Raw genomic sequence first — 26,351 nt, 5'->3', positions numbered from 1 at the left:
TAACCTTGTTTGGCTCAAAAGCAAAAAAAAGCACAGTATAAACAATATTCCATTTATTCCATGTAGAGTTCATTACAACCATGAAGATTTACAAAATATGCTGCAGCATCAATAGCAACACTGCAGGTGTTGTGTCCTAGATATAAACTGAACATAACAGTTTTTGATGTGTACAGCTGTGACAACCCTTCACTTGTCTTGGAAAATTTGCTATGAGCACATAACATTCGTTCTTCATGATTGATTTCTTTCTTTAAACTCGCACTGAACGAAAATGGTCACATTTAGAAACTCCGAGACCTTTTGTTTTTGTATTAGCTTCCACACAGGTCGTGACATACATAATAAAGAAAAAGCTCCCAAACCTTTACCACATACACATACATCCAGCAACATTGGGACCATACACAATAAAAGCTCACCAAATCATTGGTTCCTCAAATAGAAGAAGAGACAATATATCACCAACTTAAGTTAGGTTGTGACAAAGTCATTACCCAAGATTTGGTCTTGATTTAGTAAAGATGTCTGAAATCTCACTTCAGACGAAGCAGCTGGAAAAATTCATGCATTGCACAATTTATTTATCCAATCACCTTTTACATATAACACCCTAACGTCAGTGTGAAGACAGATAGTGCTCGTAGAACGTAAAACATAGGTTTACATGTTCTCTTATTTTTCATTATTCAAGCCTGGGTTTACATGAAAGTCAGGGGTTCTGTCTGAACTAAGAAAGTTATTTTCAAAGTTGTGTCTACGTTGATTTCATGTGTCCTTTTGAAAATTGCTGTTCATAAATGAAATACGAGACTTGACCTATAACATGATATCTCTGTAAACTCAGCCTTATGTCAACTAGCACAAAAGACCAGAAGAAAAACTGACACAAAACAAAATGTACAGAAGAAAACACTAACAAATCACACCATAATTTGATAAGGACTTAAGAATTTCCACTGCGATTGTTTCACCAAGCACTCTAACTTGATCATCTGTTCGAACCAATGCCCTTCACAAGGGTCTACATGTACAGACATGTAGATGTGAAAATGAACATGCAGTTGCATTCACCACTTTATAAGGAAGTTCTTTAATAGCTCTGGGGATCAAGAAAGGAAGAAAAGACAGCAAACAAGTATTTCTTGTCGCCGCATTTACAATCGCCGCTACATGGGACAAGAGGATCTCTTGTCTGCAGGTCCAACAAATAAAAGCTGGCATTGATACTACTCGCAGGCCAGTGCGATCGAGGCTTCTTTTCGCAGGCACCTGTGATAGCCACCGCAAACTAACAATTTTTGTTGCTGGTCACACCAACAACATTTGTTTGTTTGCTGGGCCTTATAGCGACATAGGCCTGGTTTATATGTAGTACAGCCATAAATAGATGACTGGAATATATCTTGTGCGAGCGAATGCTAATTGATAGCCAATTGCATCTTCCTTATTTCTTGGAACTTCTGGTACTTCTTGTACTCCTAGCGGACGTTGGCGTTGCCGAGGCCTTCTTTCGGCCACGTTTCTTTGGTTCGGGTTCAACTTCCTGAAAGAAAGGAATAAAATGAAATATGAAATTAGCTTTAAAACTTCTTATCTGCTGACAGACGGCACTAATTGGGTGCTTGACAGAAAAAACTTGTCCAACCTTCTCGAATTGTAGTGATGCCAACCAAATTTCTACCAACCTCTATACTTTGTGTCTTTTACCTCCAGGGTTTTCATTCTAACAGGTAGTTCCTCGGAGACAAATGCAGTCTTGGCAAAAACTAGATGACAGTAACTCAATTGCTCACAAAATTTATCGAAAACAAGAATAAGACACAAATGCATACCTTTTCTGTGGTTTCCATCTCCTCAATAATTTCTACTTCCTTTTCATCGACTGAACCTTTTTCAGGCTCCGCTACCTCCATCGCTGTTTCTTTCACAGCTGATTCATCTGGTTTCGGCGAATCGGGGATAATCAGGGGGGCTGGCGATTCAGACTCAGAACCCGATCTCATTGGGGAGCTGGACTGCGACGCCCGTCCAGATAGCGACTGGATTGGTTTAGCCATGGGTACAGACCTCTTGGGTCCAGGGACTTGCTGGATGGTTCTCACAGCTAGATTATGTTGCGCTGACACTTTCTCTGGCTCCACTGGCACTGGTACTGGTTCAGGCACCTTCTCATCGATTTCTATAGGTTCTTCCATTTGAACAGTTGGCTGATGAACAGCCTGAGGAACGGGTTGGATTGTTTGAACAGTCTGAATTGTTGTGACATTTTGCAAATCAGGACTCGGTTGACCAATGGTTGATATTGTTGAAACCTGTTGGCGTGCAACTGGACTTTGACCAGTAGGTGCTCTTAAGTGATCTTGGACTTCCATTTTGGGCATCGATGGATGAGTGATGGTCGATATTGGAGGAGTTGAAGGAATGGAAAGTTTCGGCTGGTGTACCACAAAACGTGTTGCCTCAGAATTGAGATCTCTTGGTTGTATATTCTCGATTTCAGCCTATAAATAGAGAATCGAAAAGTAACCGACAAAGGTTTCCACACCAGTCCATTAACAATACTTTCACTCAGTATCCCTTATTTGACAGCAGATTTTAATACCACAGAGCCTGGTTGTTCACAAGAAGTTACACGTAGTCATTGTACATTACATTGGGCATATCGAACAGAGATCATGCCATGTTATTAAAAGGATGCCAAGATAGTGACATATCAACATGTTAGAGCAACCAGGTCAAGCTCTATAAGAGCGATTAAAACCAGCATTACCCTACCTCTTGTCTGATCTCCATTTCCTCCATGTTTCGATTTTCTAAAACAGCCAGGACAGGCCTAGGCAGATGAGCACGTTGATTAGGTGCCAATGAGAGTACATGCTGATGGAGGGGCTCCTTCATCTCGGGGCACGTCTCAAACACGTTGCTCAGTTGGGCTGCAGGCAACTGAAGAAGAACCACAAAGGATTGTGGCCGTGTTCGCTGACAACACTTGATAAAACCTTCCCACACCTTCTTTTGAGTCCAAACCTGAAAGATTGACATAGAAATTAAAATCATATTTGGGGTTCTGTATCACCTCACACAAACTCTCTAGTACAGCACATAACATGCTAGGCTTGATAAATATAAAGCATAAAAAACTTGTTATTCATATATTGAAATGACTAACTTTGTCCCACACGGAAATTGATTCAGTTCAACATGATTAGAAGAAGAACAGTATAAAAGGTCATTCTCACCTCTTTTATTATTAGTCTTTGTAAAATATTCATTGTGAATCCAACAAGTCTTGGGTACATGGCCAAGGCTTGAATGACAGTTCTCATGAGTAAAACTGGCAGTGGATTCTGCTCCATCAACTGCTGCATGACCACAGCTAGAACCTCCTGCGTGTAGACTGTCTTCTCAGCAAAGCACAAGTTAGTTGCTGCAAAAAGGAAAATATTAATGAAATACAAAATAAAATCTCTTGCCAAATTTGCATCAGACAAAACTTGGCAGTCTTGAAATCAAGGAAGTCAATGAGCTGTATCTGAGGCAGTGACATACTCTCAATAGAACCTGTACCACAATGCATCAGTAATGTATTGGTAAACACTGTTGTCTATGAATACAAAAATAAAAAAACAAACACAATACTTTGGTAACGAGTTAACTTTACACACTTTTGAAGAGCTCAGATATAGAGCAATCAAAGCCTACCTTTGATGATAGTTTTCATGTCACATTTGAGAGGATCAATATTGTGAAGGGCAACCAGCAACTCCGCTGGGTTGAGAGGGCTGGCATATCCAACACTGGAATCCCCTGAAAAACAACAGGTCACCATGAGAACAACTTATACACAAGTAACACGTGTTGGTGGATGCTTAATTCTCAATTCATTCAGGGAATTGAGAACTGAGGATCAATGACAATCAAGTCTACCAGAAGTATTGGGCAATGGGCAAATTACTGATTGACTGTGGTCGAAATATCAAGGGGTGCTTCAGAAGGTTTAGTAGTGTAATTGCATCAAATATACCAGTATTAAACCTGTACAATGACCCGACCCAAATGGAATGCCTTAAATTCTTGTATGAACTGTTTCACTGTTGGATTCCTTCCTTAACTCTTCATACAAATATCTTGAATTAGGTGAACAGAACATACACAACTTACCATGCCCGCCTAATAACCGATTGAACACTTCTTTCACAACATTAGGATTGAGCTTGATTAATCTTGGTAAAGCTGCAATAACTTCTTTCTGCAAAAGTAGTGAATGGGTAAGATTTTAACTGCAGTGCGCATAGCTACAGCAATAAAAACAGTACTCAACGCAAATGGTAAAAGGTCTCAGAAGTATTTCCTAGACCAATTTGACCATTTCCTGTAAACTTAATGTAAATTTCACAATAAAACTTTAACATGTTGGATATCTCCAATAACACAAAGGTTTTTTAATGAAATATGCGTTACCTTAGAGAGACCATTGAGCACTGGTATGAGGAATCGGACATCTGCTACCCTTTTGTGATACAGATCACGGACTCGGTCGACAAGTTCAGGCGATGGCACAGCTAAAACGAGAACACCAATTGATTATAAACCTTTTACTGTAACTTAGTACTTCCTATTAGGACGTTCACTGTGTGCTCCTATGCTTCCATCACCTCTGAATGTGTGATTGCCTTGGAATGACCAAATGTTCTATACCTTAACCATTCTCATTACCTATTTAGGAGTACATTCTCTGTTCACGCAGAACTTGGCAAAAATAGAGGAATGGATGGATTCCTGAAAACTCACTCCTACCTTTGTCCGTGAGAATATGAATAATCCTTGTGACTAATGTCTCAGCACCTTTAGGACAGTTCTCCACAAGGAGGAGGAGTTCGGGTGAGTCCATCCCCATCCCCTTGACGGGAGCTTCAAGCACACGCAGGATGATGCGCTTCACATCAGCAGACGTTGACGTATAGATTGCAGCTAATCTGGAAGTCAAGTGTGCACTTCATTACATGTAGTTTTTTTTTAAAAGGTTTTAGTATATTACACTCAAACAAAAGACAGCATTTTAATCAACGATTCGATGGACTACGATGGTGTTAACATGACTGTTGACGGAAGTCCACTTCTCATTCACCAATTTAGCAGGGCTCATTATCTTTAAAAGAGAAACCATGAAATGACTTAAAATCAACCTTTCTCTTTTTACTCACTCGTGTATTAATTTATGATTGATAGGCATCAAGCCAAGGTAAAGATAAAGGCATATTTTGATTGACTCTTCTGTCCAGGCATCTTGTGTCTCCATCCCTGATGAACGCTTGTGGAAAATTTCGGCAGTAGGAGCAGGCATGAGTAAATCTTTCAGAAGCATTTGAGCATGTCTCTGAAAAGTAAAGAATACTTACATCAAATTTATGTTCACAATCAGGGGCATTGTACAAAATTGCCATCTTATCAAGAAATATACTCAAATAGAAAGTCGATTTATTGACCATGCATAAATTAGTTTCTCTTTCAGTAATTACTTCTGATTCAAATCTTCCCATATTGTGGAGGCACACAAGCAGCACAGGACACCGTTAGGAATGAATAACTCTAAAACATACCTCAATAAATGATTCCATCTCCTGCCTCTCATGCAGAACTTTAATCATTCTCATCGCATTGTTTCGCACCTCAGGGTTTTCATTTGCTGCGAATTCGAGTAACAGGTTAAGGAGCTCCACCTTGTGAGTTGGTCTTTTCAATATCAATTCCTTAAGTGTGGACATTCCCAGGTATATACGAGTCTGGAAAACAGCATTGTGGAATCTATTTTAGGACATTGTCCAAAATGCAATAACATACACATAAATAAAATATATATATACACATAAAGCAAAAATGTTTAATACATTTTTTACCTCTGGCTCTGATCTATGTACAGTCAAGTGCATTCCTATAAACATTGCTGTTATACGGAATACAAATTATACCAAAGGCCTAACGGATTCTGTGAAGTAAACTCCTTTATATTGACATTTGGACTGAGGACGGAACTCTGTTTCAGCATTTGGTTCTAAATCTCAGGTCAGGGAAAGAGACAGTTTACAAAAGAACCAGTTGGTAAATGACATGTCACTCACCTCATCTTGGCAGTACTGCTTTAACACTCCAATGGCATTTGCTGTTAACCTCGGTGCTTCAAGAAGCAGTCTACTGAATAACCTTCGAAAGTACAAAGCAGACATTAGAATGACTGTTGTTTTTCTGTAGTTTCATTCCTGCAAATAATATATTACGCCAAATTCTCTCTGAATGTTGGTTGCATGATTTAATCAGTTTTAAAACTCCTCTTAAACTTCAATACCTGCTTTGAGGCAAGGAGATGTTACGCATTACAAAGAATGACATCTACGCCTTTAATGATAATGTTATTGGAAATGCCAGAGCCATTCAACAGGAGAATCTCCAGAGATCCATTTTTCGTCAGCCCTAGCATGAATATAGCACCATTCTTCATGTTCTTTATGCAGAATGTAGGTACAAATGCTTATCGGTCCCTTACCCCTCTCTCTGATCAGGCCTTTCAAGGAGTCCACTCAGCAGACGAGTCAGACATTCATCGTAACTCGTGATCTTTTGCCAATTCGGATCGACTGACTGAATAATGTAACCTTGTCTGTTGGAGTATTCTTGATACAGCCAATCAAATGCAAGATCTGTACGATTCCGTAAATCAGCAAATATGTAGTCCAGCAAGGCTGTCAAAAAAGCAAAAAAGATCAACTCAACATATGTTTGATCTATACTCAGTATCAACCAGTTTTACCACCAACGTTTAATTGTCTGGCCAATCAGCAAGGCATCAGTACTTTTCACTTTTGTGTATTACCTCACTTCTATGTATCATTCATCAATTGCTGTATTCTCGCATTTCTTGCACTGGAGCCATACTCCCAAAAAACAGCTTGCATGGTGAAATTAGGGTCTTACCTTCCTTGAACCTTAGTCCCATCATGGCAGCGAGACTACTAAGAACTTTCGATCTAACCATACTGGCATTCCCAACACCACAGTTCTCTTAAAAAAACAAGAAGCCAATATCTAGACTCTACACATCTTGAACTGAATATACAAATGAAATGTTGGGCTGCAAAGGTTAATCAAAGAGCCCTACCCTCTTTCAAGGGCATCAAATTCAAGCTCCAAGTTTTAAAAGGTGATTGTTCTGAATCTGCATTAGTTTTTTACACAAAATAAAATTAGTTACAGAGCTGCACAAAATGCTGTACTTCTATTTTATGCTAGCAAATAATTTCATTAGAATTCAACAGAGATCCACAAATGTTTGTTTGTCCAGGAGCAACCAGCACACCAGCCCAGCTTGTCAAGGCATTCATGATAGCCCAGGAGACCAAACTGGCATTACAACCTGCACATGCAAACTCACTTTCAGCAGCAAGGATCCGCTGATAAGCATCGAGGGCAAACTCTTCCCTCATTGCTGGATCCATGGGTCTTGTTACTAAGGAGAGTTTGAACTGCTTGATGCCTTTCCTGGATGAAGTGCTCTGAGATGAGGATACGGGTAATCGGGCCTCTGGCTTGTCAACACGGTGGATAGAACCCCCTGCAGAAAGATGATGTCAATATATAGATCAGAATGGTTGGTACAGATGGCAGAACCGTAAGTCATGGAAATCCCCTATGCAGTTGACAACTTTAATACCCAAAATAATAAATAGTTTTAGACCCATACTCTATTGTAGTAAAGATCCTACAACACTTGGGGAAGATCTGTAGAGAATGATAAGAAGTCTCTGCCGCAGTCATGGAAAAATTGTTGAGCAGTGTAAAATCACAGGCAGTGGAGAAAGACTCCAGACAACCAATGGTTGTCCTGGGAAAGGCACAGGGCAGAGGTAACTCTGCTTAACAGTTTACTTCAAGGAAGAGGCAACAGAGTAGTATTCAACTCACCAACGAGTGTCTGTATAGAAGATTGTCTGGCAACATCCTCCTCCTCCTCATCGTAAGCATCCTGGACAGCCTGCAGGAGGAGAAATAGACAGAAATATTAAGAACATGATGTTTAATGCATGCTCAATGGATATTTGCCAGATACGCATCTGATGTCAGCACAACTGAAATTCAAATACCTTGAAAGGATGAAAAAATGAAAGGATAGGATAAAAGGGTTTACAGTAGTCGCATCACTAAAATGAGAAACAGCTCAACATGCAGAACACTGTGTGTCTGTGGCTTCTCTAATTTGTCACCTTCCTACAACAGCGAAATTCTAAGTGGTTTTAGATTAAATTGTTATAAAAATCTGCAGTCCATGAGCCAAACGATTTTAGTATGCGGAGTAAATAAAGAAGCAGAATAATATCAACATGGCAGAAAAGATAACAGCCCAGTCTGGTTACCTTGACAACACACACTCCGACCTCAACAATCACATGGACTGCATATTTCTGAGCGTGTGGTCCATGGTGAAGACTCTATTCATCAATGAAACGGCCAGGGGCCATTGTGCTCACCGTATACATCTTTTAGTAGGCAGGATCATGCTTAGTTTAGAGGTGAATATGGTGAACACAATCAGGCATGAAGACTTTTTTTAGATGTGTATTGATGTCAAGTAATAAGACAGGGCAGTATATATAAGTTTATGATCCAACCAATAATTGTCTATGACATCAACAAGATCAATATCGTGTGATTGCTAAGAGTCCCTGCAATAAAAAATTCATTGAAAAAAAGTCATTAATAAGCGAGATATTGCACGTCCTACCTTTTCAGTTTTGACCCCCTGGTGGCCAAATCAAGAATCAGATCAGGCCAAAATTCGGTGTCAGAGATTATCTGATGTAGGGGGTTACATGTACCAACTTTCAAGTTCATAGCTTCAGCAGTTAAGAAACGTGCCATAGTTACACTCTAATGGCCAATTTACGCCATTTGACCTCTGTGACCTAGAAAAGGAGGTCAAATCCAAAAATCCTAGGACATGTGGTGTATCCTTGCTAGAAGTCCCTGCCATAAAAATTTTATCGAAAACAATTCACTCAAATAAGCAAGATATTGCACTTCTTCCTTTTTCCATTATGGCCCCCTGGTGGCCGAATAAAGAATCAGATCAGGCCAAAATTCGGCATCAAAGGTTATCTGATGTAGGGGGTTATATGCACCAAGTTTCAAGTTCATAACTTTACTGGTTAAGAAATGTGCCATAGTTTACACTCTAACGGCCAATTTACGCCATATGACCTCTGTGACCTTGAAAAGTAGGTCAAATTGAAAACCCGTAAGACATGTGATGTATTCTTCCTAAGAGTACCTACCATAAAAATTTTATCGAAAACAAGTCACTTATAAGCGAGATATCACACTTTTTAGATATCCACTTTTGGCCCCCTGGTGGCAAAGTTGAGAATCAGATCAAACTGAAATTCAGCACCAGAGGCTATGTGATATAGGGGGTTATATGTACCAAGTTTCAAGTTCATAGCTTTAGTGGTTAAGAAACGTGCCATAGTTTACACTCTAACGACCAATTTACGCCATATGACCTCTGTGACCTTGAAAAGTAGGTCAAATTAAAAACCCGTAAGATATGTGATGTATTCTTCCTAAGAGTACCTACCATGAAAATTTTATCGAAAATAATTCACTTATAAGCGAGATATAACACTTTTTAGATTTCCACTTTTGGCCCCCTGGTGGCAAAGTTGAGAATCAGATCAAACTGAAATTCAGCACCAGAGGCTATGTGATATAGCGGGTTATATGTACTAAGTTTCAAGTTCATAGCTTTAGTGGTTAAGAAACGTGCCATAGTTTACACTCTAACGGCCAATTTATGCCATATGACCTCTGTGAACTTAAAAAGTAGGTCAAATTAAAAACCCGTACGATATAAGATGTATATTTGCTATGAGTACCTACAACACAAGTTTCATCGAAAACAAGTCACTAATAAGCGAGATATCACACTTTTTAGATATCGACATTTGGCCCCCTGGTGGCCAAGTTGAGAATCAGATCGGACCGAAATTCAGTGTCAGAGGTCACCTGACCTAGGGGGTGCTGTGTACAAAGTTTCAAGTTCATAGCCCTAGCGGTTAAGAAACGTGCCACTGTTTTTGAAATAGGATACGACGACGGACGACGGACGACGGACGACGGACGACGGACACTGCGGTATTACATAGACTCCCCTACGGTGAGCCAAAAACACTGCTCAAGTACTTGTGCCAAATGGACACTGCCTGTATCATATCTTTCCACATTGTTAATGGCAGCACATTAAAGTAGTTGATCAATTGCTGCTGAATTGGCACTGCTAATTGGCTTCATATTCCGTGATGGATGGGCACCACATCTAAACAACGCATCATTCTGTGCATCGGAGTGGAATACAACAAGTATTTGCAGTCAGGTTGAACAAATGATTATTCGCATAAAAATCCTTTTCAGACCATGATTTATGAGAATTGGTGACTCTAAGGTGAGATTGATAAAGCCTGCATATTATTTAAGAGATTCCTTGACAAAGTGTTCTGTTATAAAGGAAGTGTGTCCCGAGATAAAGTCGGCACTACTGATAGTTTCAGAGCCTCTGTAAAGAAGGCACTACCAATCCAGCAAGTGTTTGGATGCACTTCGTGATGTACACTACAGCACCTACGACACAGGAACTCTTAGCTACCATTAGACACGTATTAGTATATGCACATTCTCCACTTGGAACCCAGTGCCCCAGAGAGAGAATGGTTCATATCCAAGCTATGATTCATATGATTCGCAATGCCTCTACCCCTCATAACTCTCATTTCTATCATGCAATATCTCATGGGAGATGCTTCCTCTGTCTGCATGACAATAAAATGTCTTGTCATGTAGCAGCAGACAGGCAGCCACAAGAATTCTTAGCGGCTTTGTCAGGGTGGGATTTCAAACATTCTTATTGTGAGGTCTGTAACTTTCACTCGACGGTGGACAATTTTTGATCCATATATTCCCAGCAATTCACACAATCTTTCAGAAAAACTGAAAGCTGGACTTCTCTCTCATCATTTAAAAATATATCCATCAAATACGCAATCTCATGTACATGAAGCTGGTTGGTGATCTTTCTCCTTTTCAATAGCAGTCGACCAAATATCATGTTTGCTGCCAAAATTTAGTGGTTAATGCATAAATACAGTTGAAATGTTAAAGTGTTACATCAAATATATCATCAAGGCCATGTCCATAAAAGGATGAGTGCCTCTGTCCGTATGAGGTCAGATTAGCCTCCAAGGTTTTGGGGTCAGACATCTTATTCTCATTGATTTTCTTGACATTATAATGACGTCAGTCAAGTGGTTGCCCCACGATTCATATTATCCTCACAGTTGTGGCAAGTATTCCCGTTTTGATACTTTTTTCATACACATTATCGTCATTGTACTTTCAGCTGATGATGAACATGCCTTGTCCAACATACCATCATCACACTTCTTCCCAAAGGTCATTAATAGTGGTGCAATAAGACGTTTAGCAAGTTACCAAGGTAACCAGACAACCATACCAGTACAAGGAATACAATAAAACATAACTTGGTTATTCTCATTACAGCATTCCGATTCTTTGCAGAAACTGAAAGGAAGCGTTTTCTTCTCATCACTGATCCAAGGTGTGTGGATTTCTTCCAGATTACATAAGTAATTTTTTGTTCATAACGCCATAAGTCCCTATCACTGTCTGCATTTTTTTAACATTCTGTTGAAGATGAGTGCTTATGCATTAACAAAACTCATATTGAGGATTTTTCTCTCAAACTTTCTCTCAAAAGTCCTCAAGGTATGGATTATGAATATTGTAAGCTATTATAGATGCCCTGCCAGTCTAATTGCACAATCCTTATGGACAACAAATTCAGTTGATGAGGAGATAAGGACCCTCAATAATGAGAGAGGGTGACAAGTTCCTTCCTTAGTGCCCACACTCAATATCCTGGTGATATTATGCATCCATCAGCAAATTCGAATTTGTTTAAACTTGGTATTCATGGTATTTGTATATCAGTCTACACAATGGCAATGTTGAAATTTGTATTCAGTACGTATTTCTGCAATTAGACATTTAAAAATTCAATTACAAATTCAAAATATTTAACAAACGGCGTAGGCCCATAGTCCAGACGGAGCACCAGAGCAACCAGACACAGCTGAACAACACAGATTATATTCAAAAACCAATCACTCAGCAGACTGCATGCTATAGTACAAGAGCACAGCAACTTTTCAGAGAGAGATTGGTGCACTGCTGGCAAGGCTGACTCAAAGATACAGCCTTCTCATCGTTATGGAAGCAGTGATCAATAGGCAATGTACATGGTAAGAAGATGCACATGTGACCGTGCTCTCAAGGACTTTTTTCAGAATTCATCATTGAGTGGTTCAATGAGATTTATATGCGTAGTGATGGAGAGTTCAGTGTAATCCCAGATGCAGGCAGGCCAGATGGTGAGGATACAATCCAATTATATTCATATTTGACGAATTCATACATGTCTCAAGCGCCACTCTACATCGTGGCATATTAGCAGAGGAAAATGGTACGTATACGTCGTCATACTCGGGAATGATTTTATGTCGTTCTTTCATTTTGCATGTTCTAAGATATTCTCGAGAAATAATGCGTTGTTTTGTTTTAGTTAAACTGTACAAATTACAATGAGTCATTCTGATAGTAATACATAGCACAACGAAACAGTTACACTACAGGTTGAGCTGTTTGGAGCCAGAAAAGCACTGCACTGTAGGTTGTGTTGCTGTTAAACTGCAACGATGATTATAGATCTCCACTCCAACATGAGACAAAGCCTGTTCCATCTCCTATTACAGTGAAACCTCACTAAGCAAACACACTGTAATCAAGACACCCTCTCTAATGGGTGCATCTATGTTCATCAACCAGCTGGGAAATCTCTTACTGGTACATGACAGTAAAAGTACATGTGCAGTGGAACCTCCCTTAGCGGACACCTCTCTATTAAGGACAACCTCTCTATTAAGGGCACTAGTTTTGGTACCAAATTGGTTGTTTCCATTCAATTTGACCTCTCTAATCAGGACACCTCCCTACTAAGGACAGCACTTGTCAGTCCTGAAGATGTCCTCAATAGAGAGGTTCTACTGTACATGTAGCTGCAACCATTCATCATTTACATAATTCTGTGCTTAAAACACGGCAGCTAATTTCATCTGTCAAAAGACTCAAAGGCAGAATATCCATCCAACTAAGAGATGTCAGGACTGAGCTTAACACAGGATATCTTGCCATTGGGAGTCCCACTTGTCAGGTGAACCGGTAGCATGAAATCGGATGTTATTGGAAAATCTGAAATAACACTGACACGGTAATGTATCGGCTGTTTTGTTATCAAGCAACAATACTGAATCAAGGAATTGTAATTAGCTTCCTGATCCTACACACTGTAGTGCACGCAGAAGCAACCATTATCTAATACAAACCTGCACAGAGCGGACAGAACATGTAGGCTGAACAGACAAAATTATGAATATTGAAGCCACTCAACATTCATGATAAGGGTTCTGCACCACGTTATTACTGGAAGTTGTGAGTAAACAAAGACAACTACTGCATGTTAAAGCCAACTACCAACAATGCTATTGTCTGCATGTTTATCTGGCAGTATCTTGCTAACTTATCTGCGCCGGACTTATAAACAGAAAGAAATGAGAAGATTCAATTTCACCACCTGAGAAATTGTAAAAAGTTAGCTGAAACATTGGTCATGCGAAATCCCCTTTAAGTTTCCAACATGGCTTTTCTCTGCTCTTGCGATGGGTGATTATAATTCATAGATTTCTATCAGCAATATTGGTCACCATGATGGTCTCATTGGCAGAGTTATACACCGCACAACAATGCATAATTTCAGACTAATAGATGAATGAATGCGGGTATCAATTAGAATAATGCATTTTGCCCTAAAAACTATTCATGATTTGGATGTGTAATTATACCATCAGTATAACAATGCAGCTTTAATTTCAATTTTCAGGCATCAGATTTTCTGGCCAATACATAGATTCAAGTAGACGCTACATGCATGCAGGAGGTAGCCCTCATTTGGTAGCCCTCATTGCCTGCAGCCTCAACTTGATCAATTGGAACTTACAAATGATGGTCAGCAAATGCCGCTTGTCACTTAGTGAAGCTGAAAGGACAAAATCAATGTATCATATTGCATGTCATTATTCATTCGATATTTTTGCTTTGCATCGTCTAGGGTATGAATGTGTACATGTACGCTTGCCTTTCAACAGTTAAGTTTGGAACAAGTGTTTTGTTGTTTCTTTTCTTCTTCAGAAAAAAGGAAAGCGAAATCAGGAAGTGCAACTCTTTTCTTTAAATGTGATTGATATTTTTGATGATGATGCTGTGTTTTTTTCCTTTCTTCCAGATTGTATGCCAGCCCAATAGATGTCATCTAAGAAGATTGAGGATGACAAAAGTGAACTCCTATTCCTAATCAAAATTACAGGAAACACACCACCAGCAACTTAGAAGAGATTTTCAGCAACGACGTTATAACTTACTCTGTAATGAAATATTTGTAGGATGGGATAAGGAATATCAATATACTGAACACAACAATATTAGAAGGAATGTGTCACCGACCCTCACCACGGTGCCTGCGTCTGTGTCTAGTTGGAGGACTGGTGCTTGGAATAACACTATTTGCATTTGGTGCTTTTGACGATATTCTCTATTTAAATGGAATATATCAAGTCACTCCTTTGAAATGTGACAACTGCTTTCCACTTACTTTTAAACATGTGATGCGGACCACAGACGCCTGTGTCATTCAGGAGGACACATTTTTAATCATAATTGTTTTCAGCAAACCATCCGATTTCAAAGGGCGAGAGAACATCCGCAAAACATGGGCAAGAGTAAAACATATCAAGAATAAGTCGATACAGACTGTATTCTTGCTTGGTTTGAACAATAATGGCAAAAATATAGATGGAAAATTGAAAGATGAGCATAAACGCCACAACGATCTAGTCCAAGCAGACTTCATAGATGACTATCGTAATCTGACAAGAAAATCATTGATGGGATTGCGTTGGGTACAGGAGTTCTGTCGTGGTGCTAAATTCGTTCTAAAAACTGATTCGGACTGTTTCGTGAACGTGCACAAGTTAGTGGGATTCTTGGAAACCATCCCAGAGAATGAGGATTTTGTTGGGGGATACTGCTTCAGGGGTAGACGAATCAGTACAGGGAAATGGGCAACAAGTGAGGCAGAATACCCATACGCATTTTACCCAACGTACTGTATTGGGTTAGGGTATGTGATCTCACTGAAAACTGCCACTAGTATCATTAAAGTAGCTCACAATGTTCCGTCATTCTGGATTGAGGATATTTTCATCACCGGGATGTGTGCTAACCTTCTTCAGTTGCCTCATACCCATATAAGTGGGTTTATAGAGAGCAGTATTCATGACGTGGATGAATGTGACATACGGACAGATGTTAAAGTTATACATCAGTGCAAACATCATTCCATGGAGGCATTATGGAATATAACCGAAAATGAAAACCAGTCTGGTGCAAAATATCCAGTTTCCTGTTTATATCGACTGGGTTTGCGTTGTTTCTTTATCTTACTCATATCAATGTTTATATTTTCTTTAGGATACGTCTATGCAAACAAAAGGAAACAAAACAACAAAAGTTCATTATTGCATCAGACTTAACAGAACTTGGTCACCTTTGCCCTTCACAAAATAAGCTAACACTTGTCTTGGACACAATAATAGGACCCTGGTGCTTGGTTCTACCACCAAAAAAACATGGATAACCAATGTTGCTTTCAAGAGAAAAATGCCTGGTCCGAGAGATTTTTAACATGTTTAAAAAGACCCAAAACAGAAATTGTCTGTTCCTGAAGGTACCCCCTATATATGGACTATAATTAATACTTCTTTAAAACCCTAAAATTGAATTATGAATTGAATTATGAGATTATGATAAAATGTAGCGCCATGCTGGGAAGTACATATTTGTTAGACACATATGTACAAAGGGTAGGAATGGTATTGGTATAACCTAGAGAAATCAAGCCACTTTCTATTAAAGGTATACAGCGTCACTGACACTCTTTTCTATTTTTACACACACACAACGAAAGCGGCAGGCATGCTGCAAGATGCTGTAAAGCAATAAATCCTCAGGTAGTGAGGTAAAAACAACAACCAAAGGAGGAAAGCATGGTATAAAGGCTTTGGAAGTGGTTCCATGCTTTTGCATTGCATGATGTAAACACCATCACACAGTAGAACGACTTGTTCATTTACTTTCACAATGCAAGTGTATTCGTGATTTTCCTTCAGCACATGCAGATCAGTGTTTTTTCTAGCTTAGACTTGTCAAACACAGAGGTGGGTGCCTGGTGGGAGGGCTAATTCCGTGACATTAGACATTTGAGTAGTCAAGTCAAAACACTGGAAATACCTACTCAAAGACCTACTCCGACAGAAAACGTCATTGTAAAGTAGCATTTTTTCATCTACTACATGTACATGTATAAGGAATGTGTTTATCTTTTTCTCGATTAAAATGTTAAATAAACATTGTTTTTTGTTATGTGAAAATGCATCATGTTGATTATTTCCCAACAAATAAATGATCACTTTTTATTAAGATCATCATATCTCGCAAAAGTAATCCATTTCAGTTTCAATTCATGTGACAATGCCAGAGTAACATGGAAAGGATATACTGATAACAAGCCTGAACGAACAGATTATTACCTAGAGGAAATTGAAATTTTGAATCATTTCAACCATGATGGACGTGCTGCCATCCGAGATGACAGATACAAGAATATTGCAAAGGAGGGAAGATAACACTCTGACAAGATCGATACTGGAGACCAAAAATTTGGTTTAAGGACATCTCCCAGCAGACTGATAGCCCAGGATGAATGCTATGGTTAACTTAACTACTCGTGCTATGAGGGATCAGCCATTAGTTTTTCCATTTTTGCTACCATGGCAGAACCGGATATCGCATAACTTCGGTGTATTGTTAATAACATATTTTCTTGGCACGAGTTGCACTATAGTGGTTGGTTCCAACAAGTATGGTCACAGTCGACACTAGACTTGCTTGTGATAGGTCAGAAATGTGATTTCACCGTCGTTCTATTTCACTGCCTTCATGACCCAATAATGTGTTTGGACAGACATAAAATAATCAACCAAATTGAGTGTATCATTTTTATATCAGGAGATGATAAGATAGTCTTATTAACCATCAGGGAACACATGACTGATTAAACATGGAAAGCACGTCACTTGCGGCTAGGCAGATGTACATCTCAAATAATGTGACCTCAATGGCCATGTTTGGACTCTGTGCCTGATTCATCAACTGGAGATCTGGGAAAATAGAGTAAAAGCAAAATGACCTGATATGGTTATCTTTGAAGGACCAAACTCAATGACCAACTTGGGGACAATCTCAAAATTGCTTGATGCTACATAAGAAAACAACCATTGTCTAGAAAAAAAAGGTGACTTCGCATCAGCAGCCAAATTCTTGATGCAAATATGGCATCCTTGTTGTCTATTTTAGGATAAGGAGCAGGTTGGGGGAGCAGCTGAACACACTCAGTGTTTCATGGCATCAACCTATCCTAAGATGGTCCCTTGATGATAAGTGTCGATGAAACACATTGTACTTCTGTGTCTGTGACTCAAACACTTCAACTTTGAACCACATGAGTGACGCATAAAAACTAGTTAACAAGAAGGCTAGGAAATCCCTCTTTGGGTTAATTTGAGTAGAGAAGCAGCGGAGTCCAATAAGAAAGCACATGATACAAAATTGGACAATTATATTACTGAGGTAGGTTGATTTTTCTACTTTTTTTCAGTCATTTCCATCACAAACCTGATATAAAAGAGGCCTCTTCCGAAAAGCTTCAGGAATGGGAATCTAACTGCTCCTGGGCGGGGTTCTATTCCAGGCATGAAGTGTCCTGGCACGATTGGAGGATCTGTATGCCTCAACACAGTGGAAGACCGGTAACCTGTGGACAGAGTCCTCTGATATGATTGGCCAAAATATCCTGTTTACATACATGCACATCTATATCAGGCCAGTGAGCTTGGTGGGCCAGTTCAGCTAGTTGGTCTGATATCAATTCCAATAACAAGCTGAAAGACACACTTAATACTATTCATCCAAGACTAGAAAGCAAGCTCCTTCAGATTCAGAAGCATGATCTACTTTAATAACAAAACCTGTTTCTTATATTTCAGGTCAAATTGAGACAAAATGGGAGACTGCAGCAAGTATACCATGAAAAACCATCCTGACTCAACAATCAACTGTTGTGGGGATGATGAAGAACCAAAGTACTGCACTGTTGTCATGCAGTGTCAAAAGCCACGTTCAAAATGTGGATCAAGAAAATGGAAAATTGTTATAGGAGCAGCTTGTGTAGCAATGGCATGGGCAATTATTTGTGGCTTTTATATCTATGCGAAGACAGAAATACATGTAGGAAGCAGCATTGAGGAGGCTAGAGATGATATACTCTATAAAAAAGGAGTAAAACATGTCAAACCACTCCGTTGTAAAAACTGCTTTCAATTCAATCCACAATTGCTTATCAACAACCCAGGAGCTTGTGGTCTTGAAGACGGTCACCCGACATTGTTAATTCTTGTGGGGTCTCGGCCGGAGAATAAAGCACAGCGAGATGCTATCCGGAATACTTGGGGAGGACAAAAAATTAATGGAACGACAATCAAAACAGTGTTTTTATTTGGATTAACTGATTCTGAGAAGACTAAGAATCTGATTCTAGAAAATTCACTGCACCACGACATAATTCAGGGTTCATTTTATGACTCCTACAGAAACTTAACATATAAAAGTGTCATGGGTTTAAAGTGGGCTGCCGAGAACTGCGGGAAAGCCCAGTATATCATGAAAGCTGATGATGATACGTTTATCAGAATAGGCTGGTTAATGCAGTTTTTAAATAGGTTAGATCCAAAAAAACGTTTTGTTACAGGGAATTGTTTCACAAGTCGTCCAATACGCAACAAGACATCAAAATGGTATACAAAAGAATCAGAATACAATGAGCAATTTTATCCAATGTACTGCTCAGGTCAGGGGTACATAATGTCACAAAGTGCTCTTCAGGATATTGTACAGATTACCCCCCATGTGCCATTTCTGTATTTAGAAGATGTATACATATCTGGCATGTGCCGCAATGCCTTGAATATATCGTACATACACAATGAACAGATCGGTTTAGAATCTCGCTTCATCAATGACTGTGACTACCTAAGCTGGGTCATCATGTCCCATTACGTCGATCACACCGAAATAATAAGACTGACAAGACTCACCACAGATGACAATTACATTGGGACGTGCATTTCACAACAGGTACCAGTCACAAAAACAACACTTATTGTCATTTCACTTAGTTTAACAATATGTATCATGGTAATATTTTGCTACCGCTCTTATCTCAAAAGATTACGAGGCAGAGAATTTAACATAGTACCACGGCTGAAATATTCAAAACTGCGAAGACGGTCAAGACATTCTTTTGGTCAAGACTCACAATGGACTAGCAAAACTCACAGGCTATGAGATATGTTTTGACCATTTTTTAATGATCTGTTCATCCTGTCACCACAATGTAAAACAGTCTCAGGTTATAAAGACAGTACATTAACACTGAAGCACACTGCAGCTGTAAATTTTCATAACACATGTAATTTGTAAAAAAAGTATTATTGTTGAAGAACTAAAATAAATATTTATTAAGTAATATTGTTTTGAAATGTTCAATACTGTGGAAACATTTCCTCGAAGCAACCAATTCCTGAAATCCCAAAGTACACTGATCGTGACCCACTTTGGCTCTGGTTCAGGTCAGATAATGATTTCCTTCCTACAGAGAAGTGCTGCCATCTTATAAAGTCTTCACAAGTTTTAAAAGAATTCAGGACATGTCAACGACAAAAAGGTAAAGGTTGCCAAGTGACCTTGAACAAAATCTGGATTTAAATCTAAACGATATGTAAAGATTTTGTGGGAATTCTTGGCAAACCTATTTTAGACAAATATCTGTCCTTGTGAGTGAGGAGTCCATGTTGTTTCTTTATTTACATATGTGACAGTCCCTTTATTACAACCAAGAAAGGTACAGTGCGCGACAATACAACACCTACCTCTTCTTTACTGGCCAGCTCCGTGCCCTTCCCCAATCCAACAGCATGGAACTGATTGGCCAAAAGCCTGGCCATGTGACTGATCTGACCATCGGTACCGGCAGCTGCAATAGGTGTGTATGTAGCCTGGAAAGTTGGAGGCATCGTTTCTGGCAACATTACCTGCAAGAAACATGACAATTCTCTCCAATCATAGATAACACTGCTGTAGACATTTTCTTGAGGACTGAAGAAGAAGGCCTGCTTTAACCCTGCACCCTTTGAACAAGTTGACTAAATCACTGGCAGAGACCTATGAAAGTATTTCTCTTATTTTTGATAAGTGTATTATGCAAATAAATCCACTGACTTACCATGCTAACTAGAACAAGATCAGCCACATTTTCAGGTGTCAGCTTTGGCATGATGTCCTCTGTTGTCACATCAATAGGAGAGAGCTTGACTTGTTTGATCTCTATCTTTGATTCAGGTTGCTTAGATTTACTCTGCGATATGGGAACGATATCTTCATCATCCATAGCAGAAGGTGGCACGTCCACTTTCTGTTTTTTGTTGGCATTTGACGAAGACGGTTCCTGATCATCCATTTTTCTTTTCCGTTCGTCAACCTTTGGCAGAGCTTTCATGACCTACATGTACATACAATTAAGTATATTGATTGCATCAGAATTCAACAAATAAGTTGCAACGGTCACCAATGGCTCCTCATCTGAAGCCAATTTGACAGAGCATTATGTTGATGGGCCACTACCTTCTAGAAAGTCTGTAAAAACTACCGGCATCTATCAATTACCTAGCTCTACTGCTTGCTCAGGAAATATTAAATATTTATCGGCCCAATGCGATAAAGTATCAAAATGTGACTTGGTCAAATGTCCCTTACCAAGGTCCATATCACTCGGCAGAAGAATTATTCCATGTCTTAACAACAGGTATACCACATGACAGTCTGTGTGAATGAATCACTGGGCCATGATACTAATCAATTAAAAAATGGGCGATCAAAAGTACGAGCGATGATCTAGTGGCGTCTGCCACATAAATGCCACAAAATCAAAAGATTGGGGCCCCCAAATAGCTCTTTCCAAAGCGTCAGTTGGTTAGCCACCAGCTAGATTTAAAAGGAAGGGTAACTTGCTAGGTGCTTGGAATACAGAGACCGGAGTTTGAAAATAAAAATTGCCTGATGAGCCAAATCTGGCTTGTCTTTTCATTTAAGATGACAGAGTAAACAAGATTTACTATGACCAGCTAGGGTGAAAAGAATAGCATGCTACTTACCTCAGCATTGGTTGCCCCAAGATCCGTAAGTAATGTTGTAATATGTGTCCTGAAGTCATATGAACCTGGGTGTTTCAATAACTGGAGGAGCTGCATCTTGAGGTTCTTCCTGACACTGCTCACCTGAGACTTGGCCAGAGTTGGAGGCAGGTTCACTGTGAAGAAGATATACATTTTTACCAAAATAGTTCCCTAGATCTGTTGTCTTCAATGCGTCAATGATTATGAATATAGATTTCGGCAGATCCTGACACAACACAGAAGATCACACAATTTATTAATGCCAACTCCTATTATCAAGCATTTTCAGTACATGTGGCAATGAAAAATTGGTTACAACCAGTACATCTAGGACAGCTGGGACAAGCTTGTGCAACCCCATTGACTTTCAAGAAACTTTTAAGACGAACTTTACTAACAAATAGATTTTTGCTCATATAAAAACATGTAGTTCAAACCATATCTGCAAGTTGTTCATTGAAAAATGTGTTCCGAATAGCAGTGCTTACCATGTAAAGATTCAAATCCTTGTATGACCTTTGCAATAAATTGGGGTCTCTGCTTGCCTATCATTGTCAAGGAACTCATGGTGGTGATGAGATTTACACTGGAAGAGAGGAGGAATATGTCATAATACACAGCGCAGGGAACATCATAAGGCTTGGTAATGCTAACATGTCATGTCACCTGTATTTTAAAGTGTAATAAAAAGGTGCCAGCCAACCAAAAAACAGCTACATGTATTTAGGCAATTTTAGCTTTTTAAAAAGAAATACTTTCATAAAACAAGTCAGAAAGTCAATAATATTAATATCAAAATGTATACCCAACATCTTTATCAAACTAAGACTGGAAACGTACCTTGATATATGGGCCGAGGCTTCAAAGTCTAACAAGGTCTCAAATGCTTTGACACCCTCCCTCTCCATTTTCTTGATGTCAATAGTCCGATGATCAGGTGGTATTTGATCTAAACTTATGTTGTTTTCATATTTTTGGGGCACATCAGAATCCTGTGACGGAAGTTGGGAAAGGTTAAATGGTGAATTTAGTCTCCAGTTGCAAGCTGTCTGCCATCAAAGAATGACCAGGATTTTGTTGCCAGCGCTTAACCAATTAAACTCAGCACGAGAGACAAGATTCTCGAGCCAGCAAACAAAAATATGGATTATACCTAAGCCAAGTGAATCCAGTAATAAGGCGCTTGATAAAAACTTACCTCTGTTTTTTCTGATAAGGTGATTATCACTGTTTCTACAAATTTAACAGCATGCGTTCGAATTCTGAAAATGACAATTAAACAAAATAAGCATTGAACAATATCTTTCAAACAGAAATGAGTACATGTATGTGAATAAAGAGGGAAAACAACAATTGGTGTGAGTGGTAAATAGGTCAACTAATGAGAGAACTCGCATCTTAAAACGACGACAGATACGGAGCAGGCTGCAGAGTCTGACATCTTAACTTTTTTCTCAATGTTTGCCTAGAGAATGCTTGTCTCAGTCATTATGCAGTAATCCTTCGCAAAGTTCACTTCTTGGCTTGCACTACAGCCGTTTGGTTGTGGTAACAAATTCTTACCCATCATTTTCAGATTCCAACATTGAAATTATCTTGTCCTTCATCTTACAGATGTAGTGCCATGTCTGAATCATCAGGTCAGAGACTGCTTTAGATCTTACCACCCACTAAATCAATAAATAAAAACTTGAATGATATTCATGTTTTGGAAAAGAGAAATATTAACCTTCTCCAATGATCTTTAAATTTGATTTAATGAAGTTATACATAGATTTAAAGTGGAAAAACCTGAACCCTTAAAGGAAACTTATCCTTATTCTGGTTGTGACTTTGTCCTCAAAACACCAATTAGGGACAAATGGCAATTCTAATTGAACACAACAGAACCTCTTTCTTTATTGCAATACAGCAATGATAAGAATAATTTGATAAGTCTTTCTGTAAAGCAATGGTCATTGTGCTCAGCTTGACCTTTTATTGAAGGAAAATGCACTTCTGTGGAATATTTTTAAAGGAGGGATAATATATGTGCCCTTAAAACAGAAAGCTGAACAAATATTCATCCCTACATGTTATAAAGACCAGTCGTCATCTCATCATCAGGACACTAGATCACTTGCTTGCCTAATCTGTTTTCCATTACACATAGTATCTCTCTGATCATTGGCATGAACCATATGCAAATGCAAATGGCTAGGTGTTTCAGGTAAACTTAGGGTGGAACTCATGATGAACATACCTGAAGAGCGATCTTATAGAGCTGCGTCATTGACAAGATCACCCTTTTCTGGACGTTCACATTCTCATCCTCTAACAACATGTTTAGATTACCGATCACTTTATAAAGTACTTCATTATCAACTTTGCTGAAAAGAAAAATCACAATATCCCATTATTCTAGTCCGTGGACTTTAGTCTATAAATGGCATGCATTAGTGCATGCTTGAGATTGTCACCATGGATCCAGTGTCTGTCACACCCCATAACACAGCCTCTGTAGCCTCTAAACAACCCGGGAAAGTCAACCTACCCCTGGTAACTTAACCATAGCATTTCGAACGATACAAATAGCAAAATCAATTCAAGTCTCAGATAGCTGGGTCATGTTGAAATTAATATATTGAAAGATTTTGTTTGTCCCATTCTTTTACCACTAATTACTTTGCTTCTCAGCTAGCAACATGTCCAAAACTTATGCTTGTGAACTCTAGCAAGTTCCTGGCACCATTGAACTTACCATGCTTCCTCCATAAAGCATACAATAAACTTCTTAACATCTACAGATTTGTCAGTCTGGAATGCTAGCATCTCCTGCAAAGTCAACAAATCACATCAAGTGGAAAAACTTGTGTTTTTTTCCTGAAGAGTGAAGTTGATTTTAAAAGTGTCCGAAGATAATGCACCATTTTGTTGAGAAATCAATTTCTTTTCCATTGAATTCTTCAATAGACTGAAAGTCTATGCAGTCCAATGTGGGATCAGGTCAAAATGGCACCTGCTCAGGGTTTCACATTCAACTTAGTTCAGCATCATGAAAACAATTACTGAATTACTCTAGTGCTCCCAAAAGGTACTTGGGGAAAATCATCCTTGATTGCAATGACATGGGAAAAGTTTTTTTAATTTCGACTTCAGCTGCAGTTCATATACTACTAATCATGCCAAATCTACTTTACAGACTCAATAGTTACTTCATTTATGTCATTGGAAGATATTGCAGCCTCCCATCATTTCAAAGAGAAATGCAAGGCACTAACAAATACTCACATCTAAGAAGTTGTCTAATAAGTTTGGATCTTTTCTGATTATCAACTCTTGCACCTGAAAAAGCATAGTATACCAACACATCATATTGTTGCAAGCACTAAATCCTGGAAAATCAATAGCACTCTGCATTTGCATTACCGTATCAAACAATATCTTTGTATTTTTAATAACAGTTTTATTCAAATCTAATTCTAAATATTTACCTGATCTGATCTAAACACTAATTATTTTACATTTATAAAGTGTCCTTGACCTGTTTCAGACAAGGAACTAGAATGTGTTTTTAAAAGCTTCATCATCATCCTTTTATGAAACTTGAAGCCTAAAAATTTACCTTCACAGTCCACACCAAGCATTTTAATGTTGATTTTCTTTCTTATATTTTTGAATCACTGCTGAAGATGAGGATGGCAGATTACAATGTCAATAACTTGGCAGTGACAACATCCTTACCTGTTTCAAGTTGTTCAACTTCTGTGCATCCTTTTGCATCAGTGAGGCTTGATTGAGGAGATCAACCACCTGGAAAATAAAGTTCAACTGATATGTTCGTTTGTGGCCAGTCAGTGGCGACTGCTGCTAACATTCTCATGTACTGCGTCCAATGTCTGCAAATAAATTTCACCTGCAATAGACACCCTGGGAAAACAACGTTTTGGCCATTTTGAAACGACCCTTTTCACAGGCAACGTTTGTTTACCATAACCATGGTATGAAAGTAAAATTGCACAACCTTATTCAAGCGATTGAAAACTTTTGGTGACGATTTGATTTAAAACATGTCTTTTATGTCATGGTTAACTCGCGCTGCGTGTGAAAATGTGCCTACAAAAATGGCCGAAATTTATTTTCGCATACTGTCTAGGCGGCTATAAAGACGACATTGTGCATCATCATCTTTAGGACCTGTAGGTCCAGATACCACCAATACAAAGAATTAATGATGAATCCGCTACGCAAGAAGAACGGTAGCGGAACAACATTAGAAAAATGAACGCAGCTAAATGTGCAAGTATGTGCATAGTCGGTTGTGTGCTGCGTGCTGTGTGCTGTGAGAATCAATACATTTCATTTTCAGATTCGTTGGGACAAGTACCCGGTCATATATGCTCATTCCCTCTAAAGTTGCTGCTTCTTCGTCCTGAAAGAACTGCGAAGCAGTACATCTTCTACTTTCTGCAGCCATATTTATTTCAATTTATTGCTTTTATCAGCAGAAATTATGCTTTATTTGACAAAAGGATTTTTTATCATGCTGAATTTTCAGCGATTTGTTACATCTTCGATGTACACATTGACATGATTGAGGGATGTCGGAGTTCTTCTAGTAATAACAGGTGACGCCACCATTCATGCCATTGGTGTATGGCTGCAACTCTTGACACTAGAGGCGCTGATTTCTTTCCTTACAACGCACATGACTTTTGAACACCCACTTGCCTTGTTTCCCAATAGGGGCGCCACTGTCTAAGCTTTATCTTGCTATTAGTCCATAACGCG

The 26,351-nt window shown here is 39.0% G+C and overlaps 3 protein-coding genes across 6 annotated transcripts; 2 read left to right on the top strand and 1 right to left on the bottom strand.

Annotated features, from left to right (window-relative positions):
* Positions 1 to 38: 38 nt before the first annotated feature.
* Positions 39 to 26,130, bottom strand: LOC135484237 (symplekin-like). Its single transcript, XM_064765526.1, has 27 exons — positions 25,948 to 26,130; positions 25,305 to 25,373; positions 24,852 to 24,905; positions 24,322 to 24,395; positions 23,824 to 23,950; positions 23,145 to 23,251; positions 22,780 to 22,843; positions 22,422 to 22,573; positions 22,070 to 22,167; positions 21,561 to 21,715; positions 20,633 to 20,908; positions 20,280 to 20,441; positions 7,960 to 8,029; positions 7,430 to 7,609; positions 6,973 to 7,059; positions 6,545 to 6,740; positions 6,123 to 6,204; positions 5,604 to 5,786; positions 5,208 to 5,380; positions 4,801 to 4,979; positions 4,465 to 4,565; positions 4,165 to 4,252; positions 3,706 to 3,810; positions 3,243 to 3,430; positions 2,779 to 3,030; positions 1,836 to 2,504; positions 39 to 1,546 (listed from the first exon to the last, which is right to left on the bottom strand). The coding sequence occupies exons 1-27, from the start codon at positions 26,035 to 26,037 to the stop codon at positions 1,448 to 1,450; spliced, it is 4,080 nt and encodes a 1,359-aa protein (XP_064621596.1). The 5' UTR covers positions 26,038 to 26,130; the 3' UTR covers positions 39 to 1,447.
* On the top strand, positions 11,346 to 16,664 carry LOC135484239 (beta-1,3-galactosyltransferase 5-like). Of its 4 annotated transcripts, none has more exons than XM_064765529.1 (2): positions 11,346 to 11,386; positions 14,462 to 16,664. In XM_064765529.1, the coding sequence occupies exon 2, from the start codon at positions 14,667 to 14,669 to the stop codon at positions 15,765 to 15,767; it is 1,101 nt and encodes a 366-aa protein (XP_064621599.1). In that variant the 5' UTR covers positions 11,346 to 11,386; positions 14,462 to 14,666; the 3' UTR covers positions 15,768 to 16,664. The 4 variants fall into 4 exon arrangements, with proteins under 4 accessions (XP_064621599.1, XP_064621601.1, XP_064621600.1 ...); XM_064765531.1 differs by lacking the exon at positions 11,346 to 11,386 and adding an exon at positions 11,643 to 11,662; XM_064765530.1 differs by lacking the exon at positions 11,346 to 11,386 and adding an exon at positions 12,193 to 12,365.
* LOC135484238 (beta-1,3-galactosyltransferase 1-like) lies at positions 17,800 to 19,847 on the top strand. Its single transcript, XM_064765527.1, has 2 exons — positions 17,800 to 17,922; positions 18,339 to 19,847. The coding sequence occupies exon 2, from the start codon at positions 18,355 to 18,357 to the stop codon at positions 19,693 to 19,695; it is 1,341 nt and encodes a 446-aa protein (XP_064621597.1). The 5' UTR covers positions 17,800 to 17,922; positions 18,339 to 18,354; the 3' UTR covers positions 19,696 to 19,847.
* Positions 26,131 to 26,351: the final 221 nt, after the last annotated feature.

This window comes from Lineus longissimus, chromosome 3 (genome assembly GCF_910592395.1).
Source record: "Lineus longissimus chromosome 3, tnLinLong1.2, whole genome shotgun sequence".
NCBI lineage: Eukaryota > Metazoa > Nemertea > Pilidiophora > Heteronemertea > Lineidae > Lineus > Lineus longissimus.
Note: the sequence above shows the minus strand (reverse complement) of the source record. Positions and strands in the feature narration are given on the sequence as shown.

Excerpts from the sequence above, each read along its gene's own strand:
- LOC135484239 (XM_064765529.1), top strand. The coding sequence starts at position 14,667 with ATGTGTCACCGACCCTCACCACGGTGCCTGCGTCTGTGTCTAGTTGGA.
- LOC135484238 (XM_064765527.1), top strand. The coding sequence starts at position 18,355 with ATGGGAGACTGCAGCAAGTATACCATGAAAAACCATCCTGACTCAACA.
- LOC135484237 (XM_064765526.1), bottom strand. The coding sequence starts at position 26,037 with ATGGCTGCAGAAAGTAGAAGATGTACTGCTTCGCAGTTCTTTCAGGAC. Across the intron at positions 24,396-24,851 it reads TATTAGACAACTTCTTAGAT|GAGATGCTAGCATTCCAGAC; the intron begins GTGAGTATTTGT and ends TTGACTTTGCAG. Across the intron at positions 8,030-20,279 it reads AGCTGGCCAGTAAAGAAGAG|GCTGTCCAGGATGCTTACGA; the intron begins GTAGGTGTTGTA and ends CTCCTCCTGCAG.